At 50.8% G+C, this 23,917-nt stretch overlaps 1 protein-coding gene across 1 annotated transcript in view; it reads left to right on the plus strand.

The window, feature by feature from the left end:
* The window catches only part of LOC128942602 (coiled-coil domain-containing protein 171-like), a 170,445-nt gene extending 155,449 nt beyond the window's left edge, over positions 1-14,996 (plus strand). Inside the window, exons 10-11 of the mRNA XM_054285166.1 lie at positions 13,396-13,641; positions 14,898-14,996. Of these exons, the coding sequence (XP_054141141.1) occupies positions 13,396-13,641; positions 14,898-14,996 (345 nt within the window). The remainder of the gene's footprint in view (positions 1-13,395; positions 13,642-14,897) is intronic.
* The last annotated feature ends 8,921 nt before the right edge of the window (positions 14,997-23,917 follow it).

Consider the following 23,917-nt stretch of genomic DNA (forward strand, 5'->3'; position numbering starts at 1 on the left):
AAGAGGAAATGTCAGAGCCTCCCCAGGAGGGTCAGAAGGAAAAGCAGCCGACCGGGCCGGGCTGTGGTGAGCTGTTCACTTCTTTCAGGCATCTCAGTTGCTCTGAGGGAACTCCCTCATGTCACATTACTGAACCACTTCTGCATTTACCAAGACTGTGGCCCCCAAATCAATCAGTATTTATGTCTCCGGCTGCTTGCACCAATGACAGGGAACATCCTCTAACAGTGCTGGGGCACAAAGTCACCTTCCACAGGTCATCTGATGGGCGCTTGTGCTTCCTGTGCTGCCTGTCTTTCTCCTTACCTTCCACTTGGAATTTTTACAGCATTTCTATTTCTTTCCCCTTGATCAGTGCTAAAATGCATGTTTCTCTCCCAAGTTTGACTTTCTTCAGTGATCCTGTCAAGCCTTTTCCAAGAAGTTTTGATCATGGAATTGAGTGTTAATTTCAGCAATTTTGGTGATTTTATGTGAGATTTATGCAAGTCTCCTGTTCATCAGGGCACCATTTAGGAAGGTACCAAGGGAAAAAGGATGTTTCTACATGTCAGTTCACTAGTGGAATATTCATGGATAGAGAGAGTGATTAGCTGAATTTTATATCTACTGGTAACCTGAGAGTGCAACAGGTGATTTGGGGAGAAATTAAAGCCAGATCTCTCCTTCTACCAGCCTGTATTCAAATGTAAAGTAAATACAGCCGGGTGAAGAACTTCATAGTACAGTTCCTGAAGTGCCTTATTAAGGTGTTCTTAAAGTAACTGAGATAAAATCTGGGCATGCATTCCTAATTTCCAGACACTCATTGTCAATTTCATTGACTCTGAAAAGAGCAGAGATGTGCCCATCATACCCGATCAATCCATTTGGGGATGTTTTAGGTTCAGATTCTCTGAGGCTTTAGATTTTTACATCTCTACACAATGCTTCCAGGAATCAAAATAGCTGTCAGAAACTAAACTTTCTCCTTTTTTCCTCAGTCTTTGCACTCATGTGCACCAGAAACATTCAGTGAATGGGTTCCACTCTTATCCATCTCCAAGATGAATCTTCCACCTGTGTTCACTCTGGTGGTTCGTATGTCTCTTCTGCACAGTGCAATTTTAAAATCTTCATTCCTTATTATCTCTGCCCTTCTTTTTTCTGTTTTAGCTTGCAAATGCATGCAAATGTATCAGAAATTATACACTTCATTTCTAATGCATCACTTCCTTTCTAGTAATTTCATTTCATCCTGTTCTGATGTTATGCTAGCCTTATAGGTTTTATTCTAAGTGGACTCCTGTTTTCTTGAATGTGGAAGTTCTATAATGCAATGCTCTCATTCACCTGCTCTCATTCTTCATTAACATTAGCACAAGCAGCTGTGTGGTTCCCTTCTGCTTTGTAGAAGACTTGGGAAACTCAAGTCCTGCTCAGCTGCAAAAGAACATACATGGTGCTTGGTAATTCCCCAATGAGCTTAAATTAATGGTTAAACAACTGCAGCCTATTCACTTCACAGAAATTGGGAGAAAAGACATTGCAAATATTGAGGAATGCAGTGCAAGGTTGATGGGCATCCCTCAGTTATCCAGACAGACTCATCTCACTGGCGAAAATTCCTTCTTTTCCAAAGGTTTTCATTTGCTTTGGCTGTACTTCGTACGGCTGCAGGTCACATTTCCCTGGGTTTAAGGAAGTATCTTGGCAGGTATTCTTGGTGATATATCTTGTTAATTCTGCCCTTGGAGAAATTACTCAGTTCTGCAGTCCTTATTACACGCCCTGTTCTAAAAGACTTTTATGCTATTTTCCCCCTCTCTGTGTTTTCACACATTTTCAACAAGTTTTGCTTTCTAAGGATATTATTGACAATATCCCAAAAGATTAAAAAATGCTTAGTTATTTTTTCCCTAAGTATTTAAAAAAGAAAAAAAAAATCTGTATACATGCTGGATGTAAAATGCAAATAAAAATAAACTTGAGAGTTCCCCCAAAAAACTTTAGAAAAAACCCCATGTATTCTATAAAACCCAGGGTATTCATCTACAGTATACAAAAATGGGCACATGCTAGAAGAGAAATTTTTTTGCAACGGTTCTGCACAGAATTCTATGCTTTCAAGCTTTTTGCCCTTCAGGGGCAGTGCCATTCTCTGAACTGGAATGCTCTGAGCATGTTCTGCTCACCACGGCAGCTTTCTGCTCTCCCCTGGTACAGATCATCCTCCCAGCAAAGGGGGAGTGCAGCCACCACAACTCGCAGCACCTTCCCACACAGCAGGAACCTGAAGGACAGAGATGGCTTTCACCAGCTGCTGCGGGTTCTAATCGTGCCACCTCTCGGCTGCTGAAGCCCTGAATTTCTGTGTTGCAGTGCGTTAGTTTCCAAGTCAAATGTTCTGTTTGCTTGCGGTATGTTCAAGTGTTCCCCAACCTATTGCAGTTTGTTTCTCCGCTGTGTTATGCCCTCCTACCCAAGTGTCCCTCAAGCAATCCCCTCCCTCCTCACCGGATTTTTCCCTGTCTGTCAAGACAACCCAGCCCCTTGGGCCCATCCATCAGCCCAAAGCCTACCCTTTGTTCCAGAAAGTTCCCTGTCCCTCACCCCTATCCCTATCCCAACCCTCTCTCCTCCCCTTGTTCTGATTTGTTGTAACCCTCAAAACCACACCCCGAGAGTCGCTTTTTGGTGACTACATGGTGTCCACCCCTCCGTTTTGAAAGATTTTAAAAGCCTGTGGAGAAGAGTGCTGGGGGTTTTTTAACCTCTGTTTCCCTCTGGGGAATTTCTCCTGCCAACCTTTCCCCCGCCTCTCCTGATAAATTAGCTGCACTTTACACTGCAGAAGAGCTGTCTCTGCCTCCTTCACTGGGTCCTCCAGGGGTCTCTACTGCTGGGCAGCTGGCCTAGAGGTTCTGGCTCAAGCAAAATCCCAACCTAACCTGTTCCTCATTCTTGCCATTGTGCCTGGAACATCACAGAGCTAGCCAGGGCTCCGGAGGGCAGTGACAGTGACCCGTGCCCTGGCATGTCACAGCCCCCAGAGCCACACCTGCCAGGCCACAAGCCCCAGCTCTGGTCCCCACTGCTGGCCTCAGCGCCTCCTGGGCATCCTCAGCCTGGGTGCAAAGGCAGCCACAGGAGCCCCCCAGGCCGCTCTGGATCCAGGCTGCAGACACCCTAAAGCCAGCGCTGAAAGGGACATGGATGGGGACTGCAGCTGGATCTTCAGTGCTCACCAGCCCTGACTGCCCTCTGAGTGAACCCAAACCTCACCTGCAGTGCTTTGAGCACATTTACCCTTCTGGCCCATCCTGGAATGTGGTGTTCCCACATCCTACACCAGCCCTTTGCAGGGAGTGACCAGCTCCCAGCTGCTCTGCTACCCTGACCTTACTTTCTGTTTTGCTGCAATGAAGTTAACGGGTACACTCATGAGAATCCCAGCACAACATTTGCTTCTCAAGAGCCCTTGCAAAAAACCTCCACTAATCCCTAGTTTTTGCACAGAAAAGGAGGTTCTGACAAATCATAAGGCACTGGCACGGCTTTGGCATAAGTATTCCTGAGCCACACGATTCCACCCATTGTTGTTGCCAGCTGCTTTGCTGATATTTTAGAGCCAGTTCTGAGCAGGGACTTCTGCTGACAGGTAGGAAAATTTAGGGAAATAAAGGTACAGGAAACGAGAAAAAAAAAAACCCAACACAAACAAAAAAACCCTAAAAACAAACAAACAAACAAAACCAACAAAAAAACCCCAAGGGGTGTAACACAGAATTACAGCGCAGAGCAGAAGTCCTTGGAGATGGTTCAATAGAAAATGCCACCAGCAGTGAGCAGAGCCCGAGGCTGCTCACTGCCACCACAGGGGCTCCTCAGTCCCCTGCTGCTTTGTGTCTGATCCCTGCTGGGCTCCCTCTGCCCCTTCAGCAGATGCAGCCCTGCCTGGAAAGGGCTCGATGCTCTGGTGTTCCCAGCTTGCTCCAGGTTACATTCTTAGCAGCACTGAAAGAAGAGGTGAAATAAAGAGCCATTTTCTGTCCTGCCTGCAAACTCTTCTCCTTCAGTGCCACTGCCAGAGATCATCCATCTGTCAGCTTGGCGTTGTGCCTGCTGCATCCTCGTCCCTGTTCCTTGCATCAGCTGCTGCACATCGGCACTCACTATCCCACATCGTGAACAGAGGGCTGTGTCAGAAGAGCAAGATTGCAATTTCTTGGTCTTTTTAACCAACAGAAGAAGCATGAGTCCAAATAAATTTGTTGTTGGCTCCTGGCTTCCATTTAGATAACTCTTTTCTGCTTTAATGCAAAAGGCTCTTTTCCCACATGGATGGAATGACCTGTAATTGGCAGTTGCTTCAGGCTGTCAGGCACCATGGGAGTTTTTTCTTGTCTCTGATGAGGATTTGGTGAATTTTCCATTGGTCACTTGGTGGTGTCGCCATAGGCTGAGCTCAGCGGCCGACTCTGTTGTCCCCAGGGGATGCATTGGGACGCCAAGCCCCTCAGGGCTGGAATTCGGGGTTGGGCGGGCTCGGAGCGCGCGGGGCCTGGGCCCGTGAGGAGCTGCTGCTGGCGGTGGCTGTGCTCAGCCCGCTGTGCCGAGCAGCCGCGGCCATGGAGACACGGGCGGGAGCTGTGGCCGATGCCGGCAGGCGGCCCGGGCCGGCTCGCAGCTGCGAGGACGCCGGCAGCCTGTGCCCTGAGGCCGAGGCTGTGGCGGGCGCTTTGCGGGCAGGGCTTTTCCGAGCCGGCCGCAGTGTGCTGCCTCTGGTGTGGGGCCGGCCGCAACAGAGGCAGGCGGGAGCGCGGCGGGGCCGGCAGCGGCGGGCAGAGGCCGCAGAGAGCAGCAGCCCGGCCGGGCCCGCTGCGGAGCAGCACGGAGCTGCCGGGCAGCCCTCTGCCGTGTCTGTGCGCACAGGGCAGGAGCAGAGCCCAGAGCAGAGGCAGGAGCCGCGGCAGGAGCCGGCCATAGCGGCAGCTCGCCGTGCCTGCAGTCGCATCCGCAGCTCTCCCCTGCCGGCCACAACAGCAGCAGCCGCTCGCCTCCGAGGCTCCGGCGCTTCCCGAAGACGAGGGGCCCGGCCCCCAGCACGCCCTGGAGCCCCGCAGCTAGAGGAGCCGCCGGCGCCGCAAAGGGCAGCGCAGAGGGCGCAGGTTGAGGAGGAGGACATGAGGCTGGCTCTGGGCCGTTCTGGGGCAGCTCTGCCCTCTCAGCCTTCGCCTTGAGCCCTTTGCTTCTTTTCCAGGAGCCCTGATAACCGTCCTCGGCCAAGGGCCGCCAGAGGCCTTTCCAGGGCTGCAGGAAAAGCTCCCTCAGTAACATACTCACAGAATCAGTGGCTTGGAAGAGAGACGCTTTTAAGATGATCGAGTCCAAGCCATGCCCTAACACCTCAACTAAAGCATGGCACCCAGTGCCACATCCAGTCTCTTTTCAAAGGCTTGCAGGGGTGGTGAGTCCACCAGCTCCATGGAGGGGTCACACCACAAAACTCTGTACCTGTAAGTGCCCGTTGTGGGAGGTGCTGTCTTTAGTGCAAGGCAGAGGTGCAAGCTTCTGAGTTGCCAGCACTTGCTGTGTCTGGCTGAGGATGCTGAGTGCTGGAGTCCTGCAGGATGGAGCCTTTTCCTGCAGGCAGTGACAGCTAGAAATTGGCCTCTGACCTGTCATGTTGGGTTCCTGCCTCTCCTGCAGCCAAAGAGATTGCATTTAGGGATCCAAATCCAAGTGGCAGGAACCCAAATGCTCTTGAGTCACAGCTGCAGGCCTGAATCCACGGAGGATGTCTGGGCTGCCCTACTCCTCCTTTGGTTTTTCCTGCAAATGCCACTGCCTTTTCTGCCTCAACTAGAAATACCACAGCTGTGCCAAAACCAGGCAGTGGGTGGTATTCCAGAGGCAGTGTGCTCTGGGTAGGATGAGTGAAGAAGAACCTTCCCCACTTTTGAACCATTCAAAAGAAACCATAAGTGTGTCTTAGCACCAGTAGAAAAACAACTGCTAACTCAGGAGGAAATGTTGTGTTTTGCTGAAAGAGTCAGAAGGGGATCTTTCAAATCATCTTCCAAATGAGTTGATATTTCAGAAACTTTAATTACTTTATTTAATTAATCCTAGTCTATAACCCTATCCGACAAAACTCTTCAACAATCCTACTCTAAAATCTGACTCTACAATTCTACTCAAAATTGGCTATGGAGATAACATCTTGACACGATATGTTCTTGTCTCTTACTTCTTCTGGACTGAGTTGATGAGTGGTGCCAGGATGGATGCTGGCTTGGCTGTTGTTACAAATGGGTGCTGTCCACAGGAAAGAAAAAACGAAAACAAAACAAGAATACTGAACCATGACTTTCCAAGCTCAGTGCTTCACAGGCTCAATGAGGATTCTTCTAGTTCCTAGAAATACCCAGAAAGTAGAACAATGGGACCACCTGTTCCCCAATTGTCACGTGCAGGACCTGGCCATCCCAGGCAAATGTGGCCCAGAGTCCCAGTCATCTGTTGATTGTGATGTCTTCATGTTGCTGGGATTTTTGCCCTGCCAGTGCTCTAGAAATGGTGTTTTCTGTGCCTGGGGTTTCTTCTTTTCAGGAAAATCCAAGGACTCACATAGGTCCCTGCCTGTGAAAGACACCTTGAGCAGTTGGTGGCAACGGACAAAAATGCACCTGGAGCGAGTGATTTTGCAATGACACAGCTGAGCTGTGCCAAACTGCCTTGTGATTAGGCACTGCAGTAATTAGGAACTGACATTCCAACAGCCCATTTCTCTGCTGCCTTGAGAGCCAGTTACAGGACACGTGGGCCACTGACATTTTGCCTTGTCCACTTGGTAACAGTTGTGTCTCAACTATCACCCACAAACCTCTGACCACAATCTCTGCTGCTCTTTCTAGGATTCACAAGAAGTAATCCATGCCTTAATATTCTTAGGGCTTAGGGCTTTTAGGGCACCTTGCAGATCTCTCCCTATGTGCAGTTGCCAAGTGCAGCACTGCAGGTGGCTAAGGAACTACCAGTAACTTTCCGATGGATTTGCTGGCAGCCAGAATCGAGAATTCAGGACTGTGAAGCTGTAGCCCCAAAGAGCAGGGAGGTGCTCTAAGGCACCACCTTTGTTTTAGCAATGGAGAGGGAGTGAGCGCGTCCTTGTCTGAAAGGAAGCGCTGCCCTGCGTGCCTTCCTTCCGGCAGCTGAGGAGGACAAAGTGCCAAATGTATTTTGCAGGCTGGCACCAGTCTGTGCTTCTTGTGCCTTTTCAGCAGGGCTCTAGCCAAAGCTCCAGCCACAGCTCACACCAGAGGGGAAAGCCCCTCAAGCGCAGCAGAGTCTGCAGGGGCTGTTGACATTTACCTCTCTCCCTGGTGCATTGTTGAGTGCTCTACAAACATCTCCAAAACTCCTAGAAACAAAGGAGAAGCAGAGAAAGGAGAAACCATTTAGATCTTGCACTGAAAGCCAGCCCACACAGAGATCTGTGCTGTAAACGTGTAAAACCTGCAGGATGCAGGAGGGCTCTGCCAGAAGGCAGATGATGCATTTTCCTCTCAAGTGCATGGGCACTGGGCCTGTTCCTGAAGCACTGAGGTTCTACTTCTAAAGGGAATTAAGTGTTTCCTCTTGGATTTCCCTTTCTTAACTGTGTGGTTCATATCCTGAACACAGCGTTTTCCTTCTGCAAACCAGGGGAAGGAAATGTTCCTGGGAACTGTTATCTCACAGCTATCAGGAGTAGGTTGCTCTTTCAGGCAAGCAAGATTCTTCTCCATTCATTACTGTGGCCAGACAATTTAGAGACATCAAAAAATGCTAAGAAAATTAACACAGAGGTGTCCCAGACTTGAGTGACAAGGAGACCTTCCAGGTCCTGTTCTTTGATGCAGGCAAGATCTTTGCAGCGTGCCTCCTGCGCCCACTCACAAATTCTGAGCAGCACTGAGAGATGGGACAATCTATCCCCAGTGTGGGAACATCTTTGCAGCTGGCCTGACTTCACGCTGGATAGACATTCCACCAGAAAAACACCTGGCCCATGGTTGTGCAGGAGTAACTGCAGTTGGTTTTACCCGCTGCCAATATATTCCAGGTCTTTGTATCTCAGAAGGAGATTTTTCATGTTGTTCACCATTCTCCCTGAGGGAAACAAAATGCAAGATCTCTTTTAGCAGAGATCCCAGCTTCTAGGAGATACAAAAGGCAGCCCCACTGTTGGGGGCTCTGAGCCCTTTGGGGTCAGCTGGGTAACATCAACAGCAACAATGACAGTAACAAGACAGGCAGCCTTGCAGTGCAGATGGCTGGCACAGAGACTGATTTTGTACATTTCTTTGAAGAGTTCTCTTGACAGGAAACAAAGCACAGGGCCGTGCATTTCCGGGAGAGGAGGACATTTTCTCCAGCTTTCAGCAGTTTGCCAATAGAATGCCTTCCCAGTTGTAAACCAGAGCAGCTCATGCCAGAACCAATTGCGATGGGGCTTTCAGCATCAGGACCCTCACCCTTTATGAGCAGGCTGAGCTCAAAGACGCCCTTGCCCGTGTCCCATGAGGAACCACGCCGCTTCTCTTCACCCTGACAGCGCGGATCAGTCGCCCCCATTGCACTCGCCCTCTCAGCACCGCACACCTCCCCATTTCCCAAGTCAGCATGGTGGGCACGGGCACAGAGGACAGCAGTGCTCCTCAGGCACCCCTGTGACACAGACAGCTGCCCAGAGCAGATGCTGACCCTCTTGTGAGTCCAGGCCGTGCGAGGCAGAAGCCGGCCCAGAGAAGGGGCTGCAGCCTCAGGCAGCTCCGCGCTGCAGCAGCCGGGCAGCAGCGGGACCCTCCCAGCTAAGGGAGGCTCCAGCCTCTGCAGTCCCTCCAGCCCCCAGGGGCAGGGCAGCGACCACAACAAGGCTGGCAAAGCCCAAGCATGAGCACTGACAGACACTGATGGGAAGAAGCCAGAGTGAGCCTGAGCCACGTACAAGCTTTTGCCCCCATTCAGGACACAACAGGATGGACTTTGAGATCAGCCCCACCGAGGTGTGGATCAGTGCCCTTTGTGTCCCAACAGGTGATGGTAGACACAGAATCCACTGGGCTCTCTTCTCAACTCTACCAGGTCTTATCTGAGAGCACAGCACTGGCAGCTGTTACGGGCAAGAAGCAGATTCATTGGGTTGTGCTGCAGAATCACAAAGGACTTCATGTGTTTTCTTAGAGACTGATCTGAGCAGGGCTTGGGCCAATGGGTAGGATTTTAACAGTCGTGGCAAAGAGTGGGAATCGGGTATGGAAAAGTGCCATGAATCTCAGGAATATACCATGGCTGGGCTGGAGGCTCTCTTCTGAGAAATGCCTGCAGTATAGTTTTATCTGATCTTGCCACTTGGATGTGTCTCTTGGACACACCTTGAAAAGCATAAAACTAGAAGATTAAATAAAAGTTGTTATAAAGATACTGCTTTTTTCTTTGGGAGCACGTGGAAAACACCTTGTGCTCTCTATTCGCCCTTTAACCTGAACTTCTTTCTAACTAGTTCTTATTGACAAAAAGATGGTATTCTCTTATTGACAAAACTGTAGCATTGTCATGAAAATAAACTGCAGATGTAGTAGTGGTAACAGTAATAAAAATGACATCAGTAAGATGTGGGGCAGAAGGGCTCTTTCAGGATGGAGAAAAACACAGCAAAAAAAACCCACCAAAAATAAACAGCATAAAACAACCCCACTCTCCCCCCCAACCCCCCCCCACCAAAATAATCCCCAACTAAAAAGACAAAACTCCAAAGCCAGTTCATTTCTCTGAAGTTTTTTTGCGCTGATGGCTGGTTGGAAGTCGGGAGTCTAAGGAGAATTTAGGAAGCTAAAAATTCTGTTCCGTTTGGCTACTAGCACACAGCACTTCTAGATCATTTGCTAGGTCACAGCCTTCTGCTGATGCAAGAACAATCCCTGCTTCAGCCTTCAGCAGAGAGGGAAGCTCAGGCAAACCCAAGCCAGTCCAAGGTGCCCTCAGAGGCAGCAGGAACACCCAGAGCGCTCTCTCGCTGCCTCGGAGCGCAGCGCTTCCTCTGGGGAGTCCTAAATGGCCCTGTGGCACCAAACTCAGGAGGAGCATTTGGTACAGCTCTGCTGGCACCTGCACACAGCACACTGTCCCTCAGACAAGAAACAGCCCAGACGTACCCAGCATCTCCAGGTACTTCTCCTCAGTCTGCTGTTCCAGGGAGATGAACAAACTGCCTGAGCTCGAGTTCCCAGGTGTCACAGAAGAGCTTCCTCGAGGTGATGCTGCTGCGGCAGCAGGTTCAGAGCCCATGATGTGCTGGACCTGGAGCATTTTTGGTGGGCACTGTTCCTGTGCCTCACTCCTAACTTGTAACTCACTCCTAACTACACGAGGTGTACTGGCTCCTTGGGGAGGCCCTATGGAGTCTGTTCAGATAAAGTGAAATTGCTTCAGAGATGGTAAATTTTAAAAAGAAAGGAGATGTATGGAATGGAAATGCTTGTAGTTGGAAGGAAAGGCAATGTTGGTTCCAGAGACAGTACAGTTTCTGTAGGATGACACACCTCCAAATATGTTGCTTCCAGATGCAGTATAGTATCTGCTGGGTGATTCGCCTTCAGACGCAGCATAGTATCTGCTGGGTGACGAAGTGAAGACTGAGTCGCTTCCAGACACAGTATAGGTTCCGTCGGGGGTCATACTACTGTAGTTTGAATCGGTTTCAGACAGACTGTAGGTATTGAATCTTGGACGTCCCCAGAATGCTGGAATAAAAAAAAATGAATAGAAGCAAATCAGGAGAGAATCTACATTTGCTGTTAAATAGCTCTGACAAGAGTAAGTGTTTGAAGTACTTACAACTGCTTGCTCCTTATCTTAATTGCTTATTTGAAAGACATTTCATATAAATATTCTATATTAATCCTTAATAGACAAAGGACATTAGCACAACTGTCTTGCCCTAGGAATTATTGTAATCACATGTTGTTTGAAGTTCTACATATTCTCACAGACATATTTTTCCCCACGTCCTTATAAATTCTAGGGTGTGGTTTTTAATCAAGGAAACCAACTTCTTCTATAGTTGGATAAAAATTTAAATCCCTGTGTTAGTTACACCACTTCTTTCTTGTGTGAAGAATGTGTCAGAACATTTCTCTTTGCACTAGGTGAATTGCTCCATTATCGTTATACTAAAGTGTTGCTGTATTTGCCTACAGAAGCTGTGTAGCGTGAAGGGAGATGCTGGCTAGGAAGCAACATCCCAGTGACTACAGTGACTGCTCTCTTGAAGAAGAGACTTACCAGCAGGACCAGGACCAGGAGCCGGAGCAGGACCAGGAGCTGGAGCAGGAGCAGGAGCAGGAGCTGGAGCAGGAGCAGGAACAGGAGCTGCTAGACATGAAAAGCGAAGCTAAATATTATTTCTTGAGTAAAAGTAAGATTTAAAAATCACAGCGATGCACATTGGAAATGGTTATGGTTGAAAAGAAAGGCTATTTAAAAATATAAATATTTTACAATAGAAAAATAGGAAAAACAATTCTGTTATTTAAAAAAAAAATCTTTAAAAGAAGCAAAGAAAGAAAAAAATTAAAAATCAAACACCCACCCACCCACTTCAACAGGTCCTGAAAACTAAAGGGTCCAACCAACCAAGCACCCAAACCCAATGTAAAACCAAAACAAACCCATAAGTATAAAGAGACCAACGGAAAAAACTTTCCAATAATAATTTTAAACCCTGTGTTAGCTTCCACCATCCTATTTAACTTCTCTAAAGAGATCATAAGATTTCTGTGCACTAGGTGTAATGGTCCATTTTGTTTACAATGAAGTGTTGCTGTATTTGCATACAGGAGCTGTGTAACATGAAGAGAGATGTTGGCTAGGAACCCACATCCTAGTGACTGCAAATTGCTTGAAAAAGAGACTTACCAGCAGGAGCAGGAGCCGGACCAGGACCGGGACCAGGGCCAGGAGGACCAGGAGGTGTACGAGCCGCTTGGGGTGAAACATGAGACTGAATATTATCTCTTGAGGAAAAATAGGATTTACAAGCCAAGGAAATACACCCATTGGAAATGGTTATGGTTGAAAAGAAAGGCTGTTACACAATATGAATGGTTTGTAATAGAAATAAAGGAAAACTACATTTGCAATTAAAAAAAAAAGGAAAAAGCATGCAAGCATGCAATTAAAAGAAGTAATAAAAGGAAAAAAATCAAAATGCAAACACCCACCGCAAACAGTCCCCTAGGATGTGGGCTCTCAACCCACATCCAAATCACTATAATGTTTTCACAAGCACACTTACCACCAACAGCAGGAATAGGAGCACAAGGTGTACTGGCTCCTTGGGGAGGCCCGATGGAGTCTGTTCAGAGAAAGTGAATTTGCTTCAGAGATGGTAAATTTTAAAAAGAAAGGAGATGTGTGGAACGGAAATGCTTGTAGTTGGAAGGAAAGGCAATGTTGGTTCCAGAGACATTACAGATTCTGTAGGATGACACACCTCCAGACATGTTGCTTCCAGATGCAGTAAAGTATCTGCTGGGTGACGTACTGAAGAATGAGTTGCCTTCAGACGCAGTATAGTATCTGCTGGGTGAGTTGCCTTCAGACGCAGTATAGTATCTGCTGGGTGACGTACTGAAGGCTGAGCCGCTTCCAGACACAGTATAGGTTCTGCCGAGTGTCAGACTATGGAGGCCTGAGTCGGTTCCAGATAGACTATAGGATCTGCTGGGTGATGAAGTGAAGACTGAGTCGCTTCCAGACAGAGTGTAGGTTCCGTCGGGTGTCATACTGCTGTAACCTGAGTCGGTTTCAGACAGACTGTAGGTATTGAATCTTGGACGTCCCCAGAATGCTGGAATAAAAAAAATGAACATAAACATATCAGGAGAGAATCTACATTTGCTGTAAAATAGGCCTGACAAGAGTGCGTATTGTAAGTTCTGCCCCCTCTGCCCAATGTCCCTCACCCAACAGATGTTCCATAGAAACCACCTGCCCGTCCGCATCATGAGATGTTGAAGGACTCCCCCAGAGATTTGGGAGAGCCTCCAAGATCTCCCTCCTCCACTCTGCCACCCAGACCCGGAATTCCATGGGTCTAGTAAGGCTGGAGAAGAGGGCTCTCAGGTCCGCAGGCACCAGATCTCCCCGCGCAAGGGCATTGCGGAGCATCCCCCGGAAGTACTCAGACTCCCGGGAGTAGTCCTTTTGCGCCTTGCACAATTCCTTGATCTGGGCTTGTGCAAGTGGCACCCATTGGGCCTGAGAGCTCCCGTCCCCGCTGAGGTGGTAGGTGACCGGAGCGGCTTCCAATAAAGGCGCCTGCTCCGGCTTCCGGTCATCCATCCCCCCCGCCCCCGGAACACAAAGCGTGGGAACCGGAAGGAGGAGCGTGGGAACCGGAACTGGAGGAGGCTGAGGCGGGACATAGCAGTGGGGCGGGGCGAGGGAGTGGGCGCGGCACACCACCCCTCTCCGCCTCCTTGGTGGTGTTTGGAGGCGGAGCGGAATATGACGGCAGAGCGGGGGAGGAGTCAACCGGGGGCGGAACTGGAGGAGGGAATTGGGGAGGAGCCGGAGGAGGGGCAGAGGGTGGAAGTGTGGGAGGAGCAGAGGGTGGGGAAATGGGTGGAACGAGGGGAGGATACGAAGGGGAGTGCACAGGAGGGGCAACCGAAAAAGGGGTTGGGCCAGGGGGAAAGAAGGGGTTGGGGTCAGGGCGAAAAGGATTGGAGGAGGGAGCCCTGGCGGGAACGGCCGCATGGCCGCCGCCATCTTCAGCTCCAGGGGAGTTATTTTGGGAGGCTTCAACAAACCGAGAAACTGGTGGATCAAGAATTGGGGGCTTGGGCACTGGGGCAGAGGGTGGGGGTAGAGAAGGAGCCTGGCCAGGGCTCCTCGAAGGGGCAGGCCGAGCAGGTCGAGGGGGAGCAGGGGCAGGATGGACCCCCTGCTTCCGGTCGGCCTTTGAGATCCCCCTCGAGGGCTCCTGCCTACGGGAAGCGGGTAAGGTTTGAGGGGCAAGGGCAACAGAACGAGGGGAACGAGGGGATAAACTGGAACCAGTGGAACTTTTCTTAGGCTCCCCAGTCACGCGGAGTACAGCATGTACTCTGCGTGCCCAATAAGCCACGGTGGCCAACTTGTCCTCTCCGGAATTTATGGCCTCGTCTAATTTGGCTATAACAGCTTCCCAATATCGTGGCTGTCGTACAAGTTCCGGAGAGGTCTCGGGGAACTTAGAAAAGATCCACCTAACTAAATACTTCAACGCCTGCTTAGGGGGCTTCTGCCCACCCCCAAGCAGCAAACCTTTACCAATATAATAAACCTCCTTTTGGGATTTCCCCAAGCCAGCACCCATGGCACCTTTCTAGAGCAGGAATTGCCGCACTAGAAAGGGGGGAAATCCTCTGGTGGCTCGACCACCTGCCCAGTGAAAAAAACGGAAACTAAAACAGCAATTCGCCAGACACCGGCCCCTGCACCCTCCCACCGCCCCAAGGTCCGAGACGGCCGGAGGGTAAAAGGGAGATTTGGGAATGGGTCCGGGCCCCACGTCTGGGGAAGCCAGCACCCGTAGGAAAGGGAAAACAAGAAAGGCACAGGGACGAGGAAATTCCTCAAGGGAAAAAGGCAGGGGGTAGGTCCCCAAGGCAGGGCATGTACCCCTAGGGAAGTGTAAAAAGGCAGGGGGGAAGCCCGGAGAGTCCCCAAAGCAGGGCCCGGACTTACCAACCCGATGACGGCGAAAAAGAAAACTGGGCGATGATCTCCGTCCCTGGAGTCCTCCTCTTCGGATGCCGAGGGTTGGGACTCCAATCCCCGGGGAGCGCTACCCCTAAAACGGGGTCTGCTACCACCCGGAGTAGAGTGACGACCAACTGGAGCACTGTAACTCCAACTCCGCGGGGTCCGGTCGGTGGTCAGCTGTCCACTTCGTGCCCCACGTTGGGCGCCACCTGCGCTAGAGCGTACGTGGCCCTAAGGTCCGGCTAGCAGAGGGGATGAGATCGGCCGACGCCCCTGCCCATGGAAGCCAGCCCCCTTTGGCGTCTTGGCCTCAGGCTGGGCTGGATCGCGGAATCGGCGACCTGGCGCTAGATGGGACGGAATAGGAGGCGACCAATTGGGAGGGTTCAACGTCAGTTTATTGAGAGCAGTCAGCAGAATGGCAACCAACAGGTGTCGTAAGGAACCCACAGCAAGTGGCCAGGAACAGGGGGAGCAACCATCTTTTAAAGGGAAGGGGAGGAGAAAGGAGGGGAGCCCAGCAAACCAATCGGAGAGCAAAAAGGGTGGTGTGATACGTAACTGACCTGAGTACATAACCAATAAACATAAAGCGAAGGAGGGGCCCCTGGACACCAGCCAATCCCGACCCCCAGAGAGAGGAAAGTTCTAGAAAGCTGGGAGGAGTGGGGGGTGATTGACTGATCCCAGGGAGGAGGAAAAACTTACTTATAAGGTGGTATAGGGGAGGAGAAGTTACATAACATAGGAGATTGGCAGCTGAGGGGGAAGGGGGTAACTGCAGCGATGCCGCGGCCGATAGCCCTGTGCCTGGCTAGCTGAGAGGGTGGCCAACAGCCCCACTGCAGTAGGGGGTGTCAGTCCCGGTGGCAAGGCCCCAGGACTGGCAGCTTCAGGCACCCCTCGGCGGTATAAGCCTCGGGCTGTGCCTGCAGGACGAGGTTTCGGTGTGCAGCTGCGAGGCAGGGCGGAGAGAAGCAAGAGCCGGACACTCTCTGGGGTTGAAACTGGTTTAATGTCCCAAGGGACGACCAGCAGGGGGTGACGAACTGGGAAGGACCAGCAGAGAGTGACCAGGAAAAGGGGCAGAGCATGGGATTATAAAGGGAGGTGGTAACTGGGGGAGGGGTTTACAGAAAACCAATCGGGAAACATTGGGGGATGGATTTAACATAACAGACATGAAGGGAGAACCAATAGATACATTGTATAGGAGGGGCCCCGGGACCTCAGCCAATCACTACTCCCACTGAAGGGAACCTTCCAGAAGACTGGGAGTGGTGGGGAGTGATTGACTGGGCCCAGGGAGGAGAGAGAATTATACATATTTGGAAATATGGGGCGGGGAAGTTACATAACAGGGGGATAACCATAGCAATAACATAACGGACAGAAACTGGGGCGGGGAAAACAGGGAGGACAGAACCATCGTAACAATTGGGGGAGAAATGGAACAAACTAATACACCGCAACATCTCCCCGTTTTTTGTTAAATAAAATTGAAAAGAACGGAAAAGTCTATTTTTAAAGTTCAAAAAGCTGGATTCCGGGGCTGGTCAGTCCAGGAGATCTCGTCTTCCTCATATAGCTCCTGGTGGTACGGGGGAGGTGCAGAGGGCTCCTCTTCTTTCGCGGCTCCATCTGCCTCCGAAGAGTAGTCTCCCACCTCGGTAGATCCTCCCGTTTCCACCTGGTTGACGCTCGGTGCTGTGATCTTATTAATAAGTCTTTGGACCAGCCCACGGACCAGCGAAAAGCAACTCAGAAGTAAAAACAAAACTAAAACAAGCTTTAAAACAGACTCTAATAGAGAACCGTCGCAACTGCTACACCCCCAACCCTTAAAAATGTCCCTCAGCCAGTCTGATGTCTCTTGCTTCATCTAGTGGACTTGGTCTTCCATACGCAAGATGGTGTGTCTGACGTCCTCAGCTCTCGATGATAAATTCATGCAGCAGAGGCCGTCAAACTCCTCACATCGGTGGTGATGGAGCAGCAATAGAAAATCTATTGCTGCCCTATTTTGGAGTGTCGCCTTCGTTGTTAATTCCTCGTCTGTAAGGAGGTCGTATATAGCAGCCGAAGTCAAATTGGCTTGTTTAACCACCCAACACTCTAGGCGGCCCAATTCGCCTAGAGATTTCGCCACTGATACCCACGGTAATAGAATGGTAAAAGCGACAGTTTTGGAATGAGACCAATGAGTAATTTCGTCATCACAGTCTTCAGGGAGATCTTTGAGATCTCTTTTAGACCTAGCCAATTCTGCTGTGATGTTTGTCCTTTTCCAATTCACAATTTGAGTCATGTTGGGGGTAAACAGCGTCAGCTTGCCAAATGTGCACGGCCCTCCGACCAGACCAAAGGGGATGCCTGCCCACGCTCGGTCGCCACAAATTAAAAAGATTCCCTTAGGAAGGGCATATGGGGTGCGGCCAGTGGTGGTGGGGCCACAGATTTTTAAAACTGCCTTGCACCATTGGTAAGCTTGATATTCGACTTTATTTTGTTGAACTACTTCACTGCCCTTCTCTACGGGGGAAAAGGTGTGCTCAAACTGAAAACAAATAGAGGAATTGGCCGAACCGAGTAGATGGAGTTCTGTGGGCTCGGAGGGTGAAGGATCCAGCCTCACCACTCCGTCTCTCCAGGCGTTGCTAGAGTCGAAACTAGGCAGGATAGTGAGGCTCCGGGCCAAAATAGGGGAAAGGGCTGGCTGGAAAGCGGAGGGGAACTCGCCTGGAGAGAAAGGGATCCCCACAAGGCATGACAACATCGGGTCCTCTGCTGATCCTGCGTCGAGGCAGATATGGTCTTGCCCCAACGCCTGAGCCAAGGTACGCCAGACATTCACCTTCGGCTGAGGGACGATCCATGTTGCCCATGGTGGCAGGAAGGAGCAGATGATCATGAAAAACAGGAAAGCGCTCAGGCGCTGCCACAGATGAGGGCTGAGCTGGGCCATAGTGAAGAAGCAGGGACCAGAAAACTGGAGATGAACTGAAAACACAAAACAAACATTGTTACAATGCAAATCCCTCAAAAAGATGGTTCTGTCCCAAACAATAAGTTGAGTTCGGAGGAAGAGTCTGAATTCGGGGAGGAAGGTCGGGAATCAAAAACAACACAAAAGGGAGCATGAAACAGAGAAGGAGAGGAAGGGGACTCCGACGAAGGAAACCTGTCGAGTAAATAAAAATGAGAGAAGGTGGAGGGTTTCCTCCTCCGCCGCCAACATGCCTCTTGTACCTGTGGTACAGCCTCAGTTGTTTTTGCCTGCCTGGGATGGAAGGGCTTGACCCATTTAGATGGTATCCATTTTGGTCCTGAGGGAGTGGACACGCAAGCGCATCCCCTCCCCCAGGTGACCAGGTCAAATGGCCCTTCCATCCGCCAGGTCTCCGGGTCTCTTATGAGAACCGGGGGCCTGGCTTTCGGCTGCAGCTGTTGGTGACTGCCAAAGTGCCGGACAACTGGAGGGTTCAGGTTGTCGAAGGAGCAGTTTAGAAAGTTGAGAGTATACAAAGCTCTCGACAACCGGACGTGGGGGGTCTCCACCTTCACTGCCGCACGCCGTTTTTCTAAGGTCTTTTTCAGGCTCTGGTGGGCCCTCTCCACCATGGCTTGGCCTGTCGGGGAATAGGGGATGCTGGTCTTGTGCTCTATTCCCCATTGCTGCAGGAAGCTCCGCAGCTCCTTGGAGGTGTACGCTGGGCCGTTGTCTGTTTTTAAGGCCCTAGGGATGCCCAGGACAGCGAACGCCAGAAGCAGATGCTTCTGGACATCCGCTGCCCTCTCACCTGTGTGGGCAGAGGCAAAGATAGCTCCCGAGAAGGTGTCAATGGAGACGTGGACGCAACACAACCTCCCAAAAGATGGGATGTGTGTCACGTCCGTCTGCCACACTTCACAGCTTGCCAAGCCCCGGGGATTCACCCCAGATGCGATGGTGGGCATCTGATGGGCTTGGCATTGGGGACATGTGGCACCAATCGCCTTGGCCTGGTCCTGCATAAGATGGAATTGCCTGACCAGACCTGGCACATTCTGATGGAAGCGCTGATGGCTGATCTTAGCCTGACCGAACACATCTGGGAGTGGGCCCATCGTAACAGCAGCCGCGGCCAAAGAATCAGCCCGACGGTTGCCCTCAGCGATGAACCCAGGCAGGTCGGTGTGTGATCTTACATGCATCACAAAGAATGGATGCTCTCGGTGGGAGACCAATTCAACTAGCCTTGAGAGCAAATTGAATAGCTTTTGATTCGAGACCTCTTGCAGAACTGCTGACTCTGCTCTAGATACTACACCAGCCACATATGCAGAATCTGTTACCAAATTGAAGGGACCAGGAAACTTCTCAAATGCCCGGACGACTGCATCCAACTCAGCAACTTGTGGAGAAGCCTCCACAATGGCAACATCAGCCTCCCACCGCTGAGTCTGAAGATCCTTCCAAGTCATTACTGACTTGTGGGATGCTCCGGATGCGTCAGTAAACACTGTCAGAGCATCTAGAGGCTTCCTGCTCTGAATCCCTTTGATAGATAATTTAAACTCCGAATTAAAAAGTTTGTGGGCCGGCCGATCAACTGCAACGCGGCCAGTGTACCTATCTAAAGCAAATTGCAACATTTCGTTGGTTTCAAGCAGTTCATTGAAAGTCTTTAATTTGAGTTGGCCCGAAACCAATTGAATTGGGAGATGAATACATGTAAAATCACAGCCTGCCAGCTCCCTGATCCGAGATCTTGCCTTTCGGATCAGTTCGGCTATCAGCTCTTGTGGCCTTGTCATTCTTTTGGACCTATGGTGGCTGAGGAACACCCACTCTATGATCAAGAGGGGGTCACCCAAACCCTGGTCCTTTAAACTCTTGTCCCATTGGTGGATCAAGCCGTGAAGATGTGGCAGTTTCCCCAGAATTATAAATTTGAATGGCAGGCCCGGATGGTAACGGTGGGCCTGTCTGGCCGAAATGGTTTTTTGCACCCTCTCCAGGGCTACCTGAGCCTCTGGGGTGAGTTCCCTAGGAGAACTCAGCTCCTCTCCCCCTTTCAATAAATTGAAAAGAGGGGCTAGGTCTTCAGTTGGTATGCCTAGCCAGGGTCTCACCCAATTTAAAGACCCACACAGCTGATGGACATCCGCAAGGGTCTGGACTGAAGTCCTTATAGCCAATTTTTGCGGAACAATGGTCCGCTTCGTAATTTCAAGGCCCAGGTATTTCCAAGGCGGCATCCTTTGAATTTTGTCTGCTTGGAGCTCGAACCCTGCAGCAACCAACGCACTGGTTGTCAGGTCAAGCGCATGGGCAAGTAGATCATCTGTTGGGGTACAGACGAGGATGTCATCCATGTAATGGTGTAAGAGGACGACATCCCTGAGGGCTGTACGAACAGGAGACAGCAGCGAAGCGACGTACCACTGGCAGATGACAGGACTGTTCTTCATTCCTTGCGGAAGAACACGCCAGTGGTAGCGTTTGGCCGGGGACTCACGGTTGATGGAAGGAACCGTGAATGCAAAACGCGGGGCATCATCAGGATGTAGGGGAATTTGGAAGAAACAGTCTTTTATGTCAATAATAGCCAGATTCCAATTTTGAGGGAGCATTGTAGGGGATGGCATCCCTGGTTGGAGGGGACCCATATCAACTATCTGTTCATTAATTTGGCGGAGGTCGGTCAGGAGCCGCCACTTATCTTTGTTGGGCTTCTTGATTACAAACACTGGGGAGTTCCAAGGTGACATGGTCTCCACCAGGTTGCCCTTGAGTAACTGCTCCTGCACGAGCTCGTTGAGCGCCTTCAATTTTTGTTTGTTAAGTGGCCACTGCACTACCTGTACTGGTTCATCGGATCGCCAATCCAGCTTCCAGGTAGGGCGCTCCTCAGTGGCCACCGCCCGAAAAACCTGGGGAGCCTTTGGAAGGTCAATTCTGGCTCCCCACTGGGCTAGCAGGTCCCTCCCCCACAGGGGCTCGGTGTAATCCAAAACGAATGGGCGTACAGAAGCCAATTGCCCATCCGGCCCCGTAATTTGCACAACGCTCTTTGATTGTTTCGCCAATTTAAGACCCCCTACACCTTGCATGTGTCCGGCTGCGTTTTGCAAATCCCAATGTGACGGCCAATCCCGAGAGGGAATGATCGTCACATCTGCTCCTGTGTCCAGTAACCCCCGCACGATCTTGCGGTCAGCGCCCAGGGACAGTTGGCAGGTCAACCTGGGCTTCTCTCTCCCCACAACCTGTGCCCAAGCAACCGTTGGAGGCGAGGACCCCTTAGATGGTGGAGGGCCCTGCACCTCCTCCGGCACCGGGATGGCTTGGGCGATGACCTGGCCTTTGGGGAGAGAAAGCGGGGGCCGGATGCAGTACAGCCCTAAAGCGAATCGGTCCCGGTCGGTTGACACCAGTCCCGGGACTATATGTAATTCGAACGGTGTGTATTTTGTGTCCCCAACAATGATCCACCTGCTACGTCCAAGTCTCCTCCAGCTGCCGGGATGTAGGACGTCGGCAGTCACCAGGTGGAAGTCAGTGTCCGCCAGGTAGATGTCGCGGGTCAGCTGCAGCCTGAATGGAGAAAATGAAGAAATTGTTGTTAAAGCAGGCTGAGGCTGTAACCAACAAGTACAATACGTCAAGTCCGGTAGAGTAAAGTCACATCCGGTAGAGGCATGCGACGGGCTTTCCTCTGTTCCCTTCTCCCTGCTCGGTGTTGACCCGCCCGCCTTATTTTTATCATTGCGCAGGGAGGGGCTGCGCTCGTTGCCTAGTTTTTTGAAGGTTTCCCCTCCTGCTTTCCCGCAGGGCACTCCTTCCTCCTGTAACTCAAAAATTCCTCCCGCAGGGGGCAGTCAGGCATCCAGTGCCCCGTCTTCCCGCACAGATGGCATGGGTGGGTGCCTGGATGTCTCCTGGCTGCCCCTGGGGTCGATGATCCAGCCGCCGCTGCAATACAGTCCTCCTCGTCGGCGCTGGAGCATGACGCAAACGCTACCGATGTCCGCTTGTTCCTGATCTTGGGGTCAGGCGCTCCTGGCAGCGGGACTTCCCGTGCCACGACCTCCATCATCTGCTCGATGGTAGGCCGTGGACTATGGGGGAGGGTTCGAATGGCTCTCTTGCATTCGGAATTCGCATTTTTATATGCTATCCGTCGCAGCAAATTCTCTCTCTCGCCCTCCTCTGAAGCCTGCGTTTCCACGTACCTGCAAAGCCTTTCTAAGAAATGTAAATATGGTTCTTGTGGGCCTTGCTGGGGCTCTTCCTCGTCCTGCTGAGAGAAGACCGAGGGGAGTTTGAAAAAGGCCCTCTCTGCAGCACGACAGGTCTCCATAATATGATCCGGGAAGAGCACCCGCGCTTGAATCGCACCACCAGTCCATGCCCCCGTTCCCACTAGATGATTAGTTGATATCAATTGGCCCTCTGCATCGTGTGAGGTCGCTTGATTCTCCCAGAGAGCTGGGAGAACTTCTGCGACCTCTCTCCCCCACTCTACCGCCCAGGCCCTGAACTCCATGCGGCCTAAAAGGCTGGAAAAGAGAGCCCTCAGGTCAGCAGGGACCAGATCTCCCGGTGCAAGGACCGAACAGAGGAGCCCCCGGAAATACTCTGATTCCCGGGAGTACTCTCTCTGGGCCTTGCACAGATCCTTGATCCGGTCTTGTGCAATTGGTGTCCACTGAGCCTGAGAACCCCCTTCCCCGCTCAGGTGGTAGCTAACCGGGGCGGCTTCAAAAACCGAGGCTCGCCCTGGCTTCTGGTTACCCACCCCCCCCCCCCCCCGGAACACGAAGCGTGTGAACCGGAAAGGAGGGAGGCAGAGGCGGGGCCAGATATCTGGGACGGGCAGGCTGATGGGCGTGGCGGAACAGCAGGAGGTGGCGACTGAACTCTCTCCGCCTCCGAGGTGGAGTCTGGAGGCGGGATGGAGTGAGGAGGCAGGGAGAAGGTGGGACCACTGAGGGAAGGAGCGCAGGGAGGAGCAGAGGGTGGAGGCAGAGGAGAAAAGGGTGGAGAAAGGGATGGATTTGAAGGTAGGAAGGGGTTGGGTTGAGGGACGAAGGGATTGTGGGAAGGAGAAGTGAAGCTGGCGGGAAAATGAGCGTGGCCGCCTCCATCTTGGGCTCCATAGGAGCCATCTTGTGGAGGCGGCAGGACATTAAATCGAACAGCCTTAGGGACTTCAACTGGGTACTGGGGAGGTTGGGAAAAGGGGTAGGAAAACCTGCTCCGAGGAGTCTGGCCAGGATCTCCTCGGAGTCCTCCTTTTGGAGGGCCTTAATAGACAAAGGACATTAGCACAAGTACCTTGCCCTAGGATGTATTATAAGACGTTGTTTGAAGTTTTACATATTCTCACAGACATATTATACCCCTCATGCTCATAATTTCTCTAGTGTGTTTTTTAATCAAGGAAACAAACTTCTCCTACAGTCTGACAAAAATTTTTTATCCCTGTATTATCTAGACCACCCCTTCTTGTGTGAAGAATGTCTCAGAACATTTCTCTTTGCACTAGGTGAATTGCTCCATTATCGTTATACTAACGTGTTACAGTATTTTCCTACAGAAGCTTTGCAGCGTGAAGGGAGATGCTGGCTTGGAACCCAGATCCCAATGACTACAATTGCTTGAAGAAGAGACTTACCAGCGGGACGAGGACCAGGCCCAGGACCAGGCCCAGGCCCAGGCCCAGGACCAGGACCAGGAGCAGGAATGAAAGCAGGACCTGGAGCAGGAGCAGGGGCAGGAGGAGCTGCAGGTCTTTGAGCTGCTAGGAATGAAACACGAGCCTAAATATTATTTCTTGAGTAAAAGTGATATTTAAAAACCACAGCAATTCACTGATTGGAAATGGTTCTGGTTTAAAGGAAAGGTGATTAAATATATGATTGGTTTGTTACAGAAATAATGGATAAACAATTCAGTTATTTTAAAAGAAAAGTATTTAAAAGTAACAATGAAAGAAAAAAATAAAAATTCAAACACTCGTCCTCCTACCTCAACCACTCCCCAAAACCTAAAATGTCCAAGCAAGCAAGCATCCAAACCGAAAGAAAAACCAAACCAAACCCACAAAGACATAGAAACCAATGAAAAAAAAAATTTCCAATAATGATTTTA

This window comes from Melozone crissalis, unplaced genomic scaffold (genome assembly GCF_028551555.1).
Source record: "Melozone crissalis strain CALT ecotype California unplaced genomic scaffold, PUWL_Pcris_2 ptg000005l_1, whole genome shotgun sequence".
NCBI lineage: Eukaryota > Metazoa > Chordata > Aves > Passeriformes > Passerellidae > Melozone > Melozone crissalis.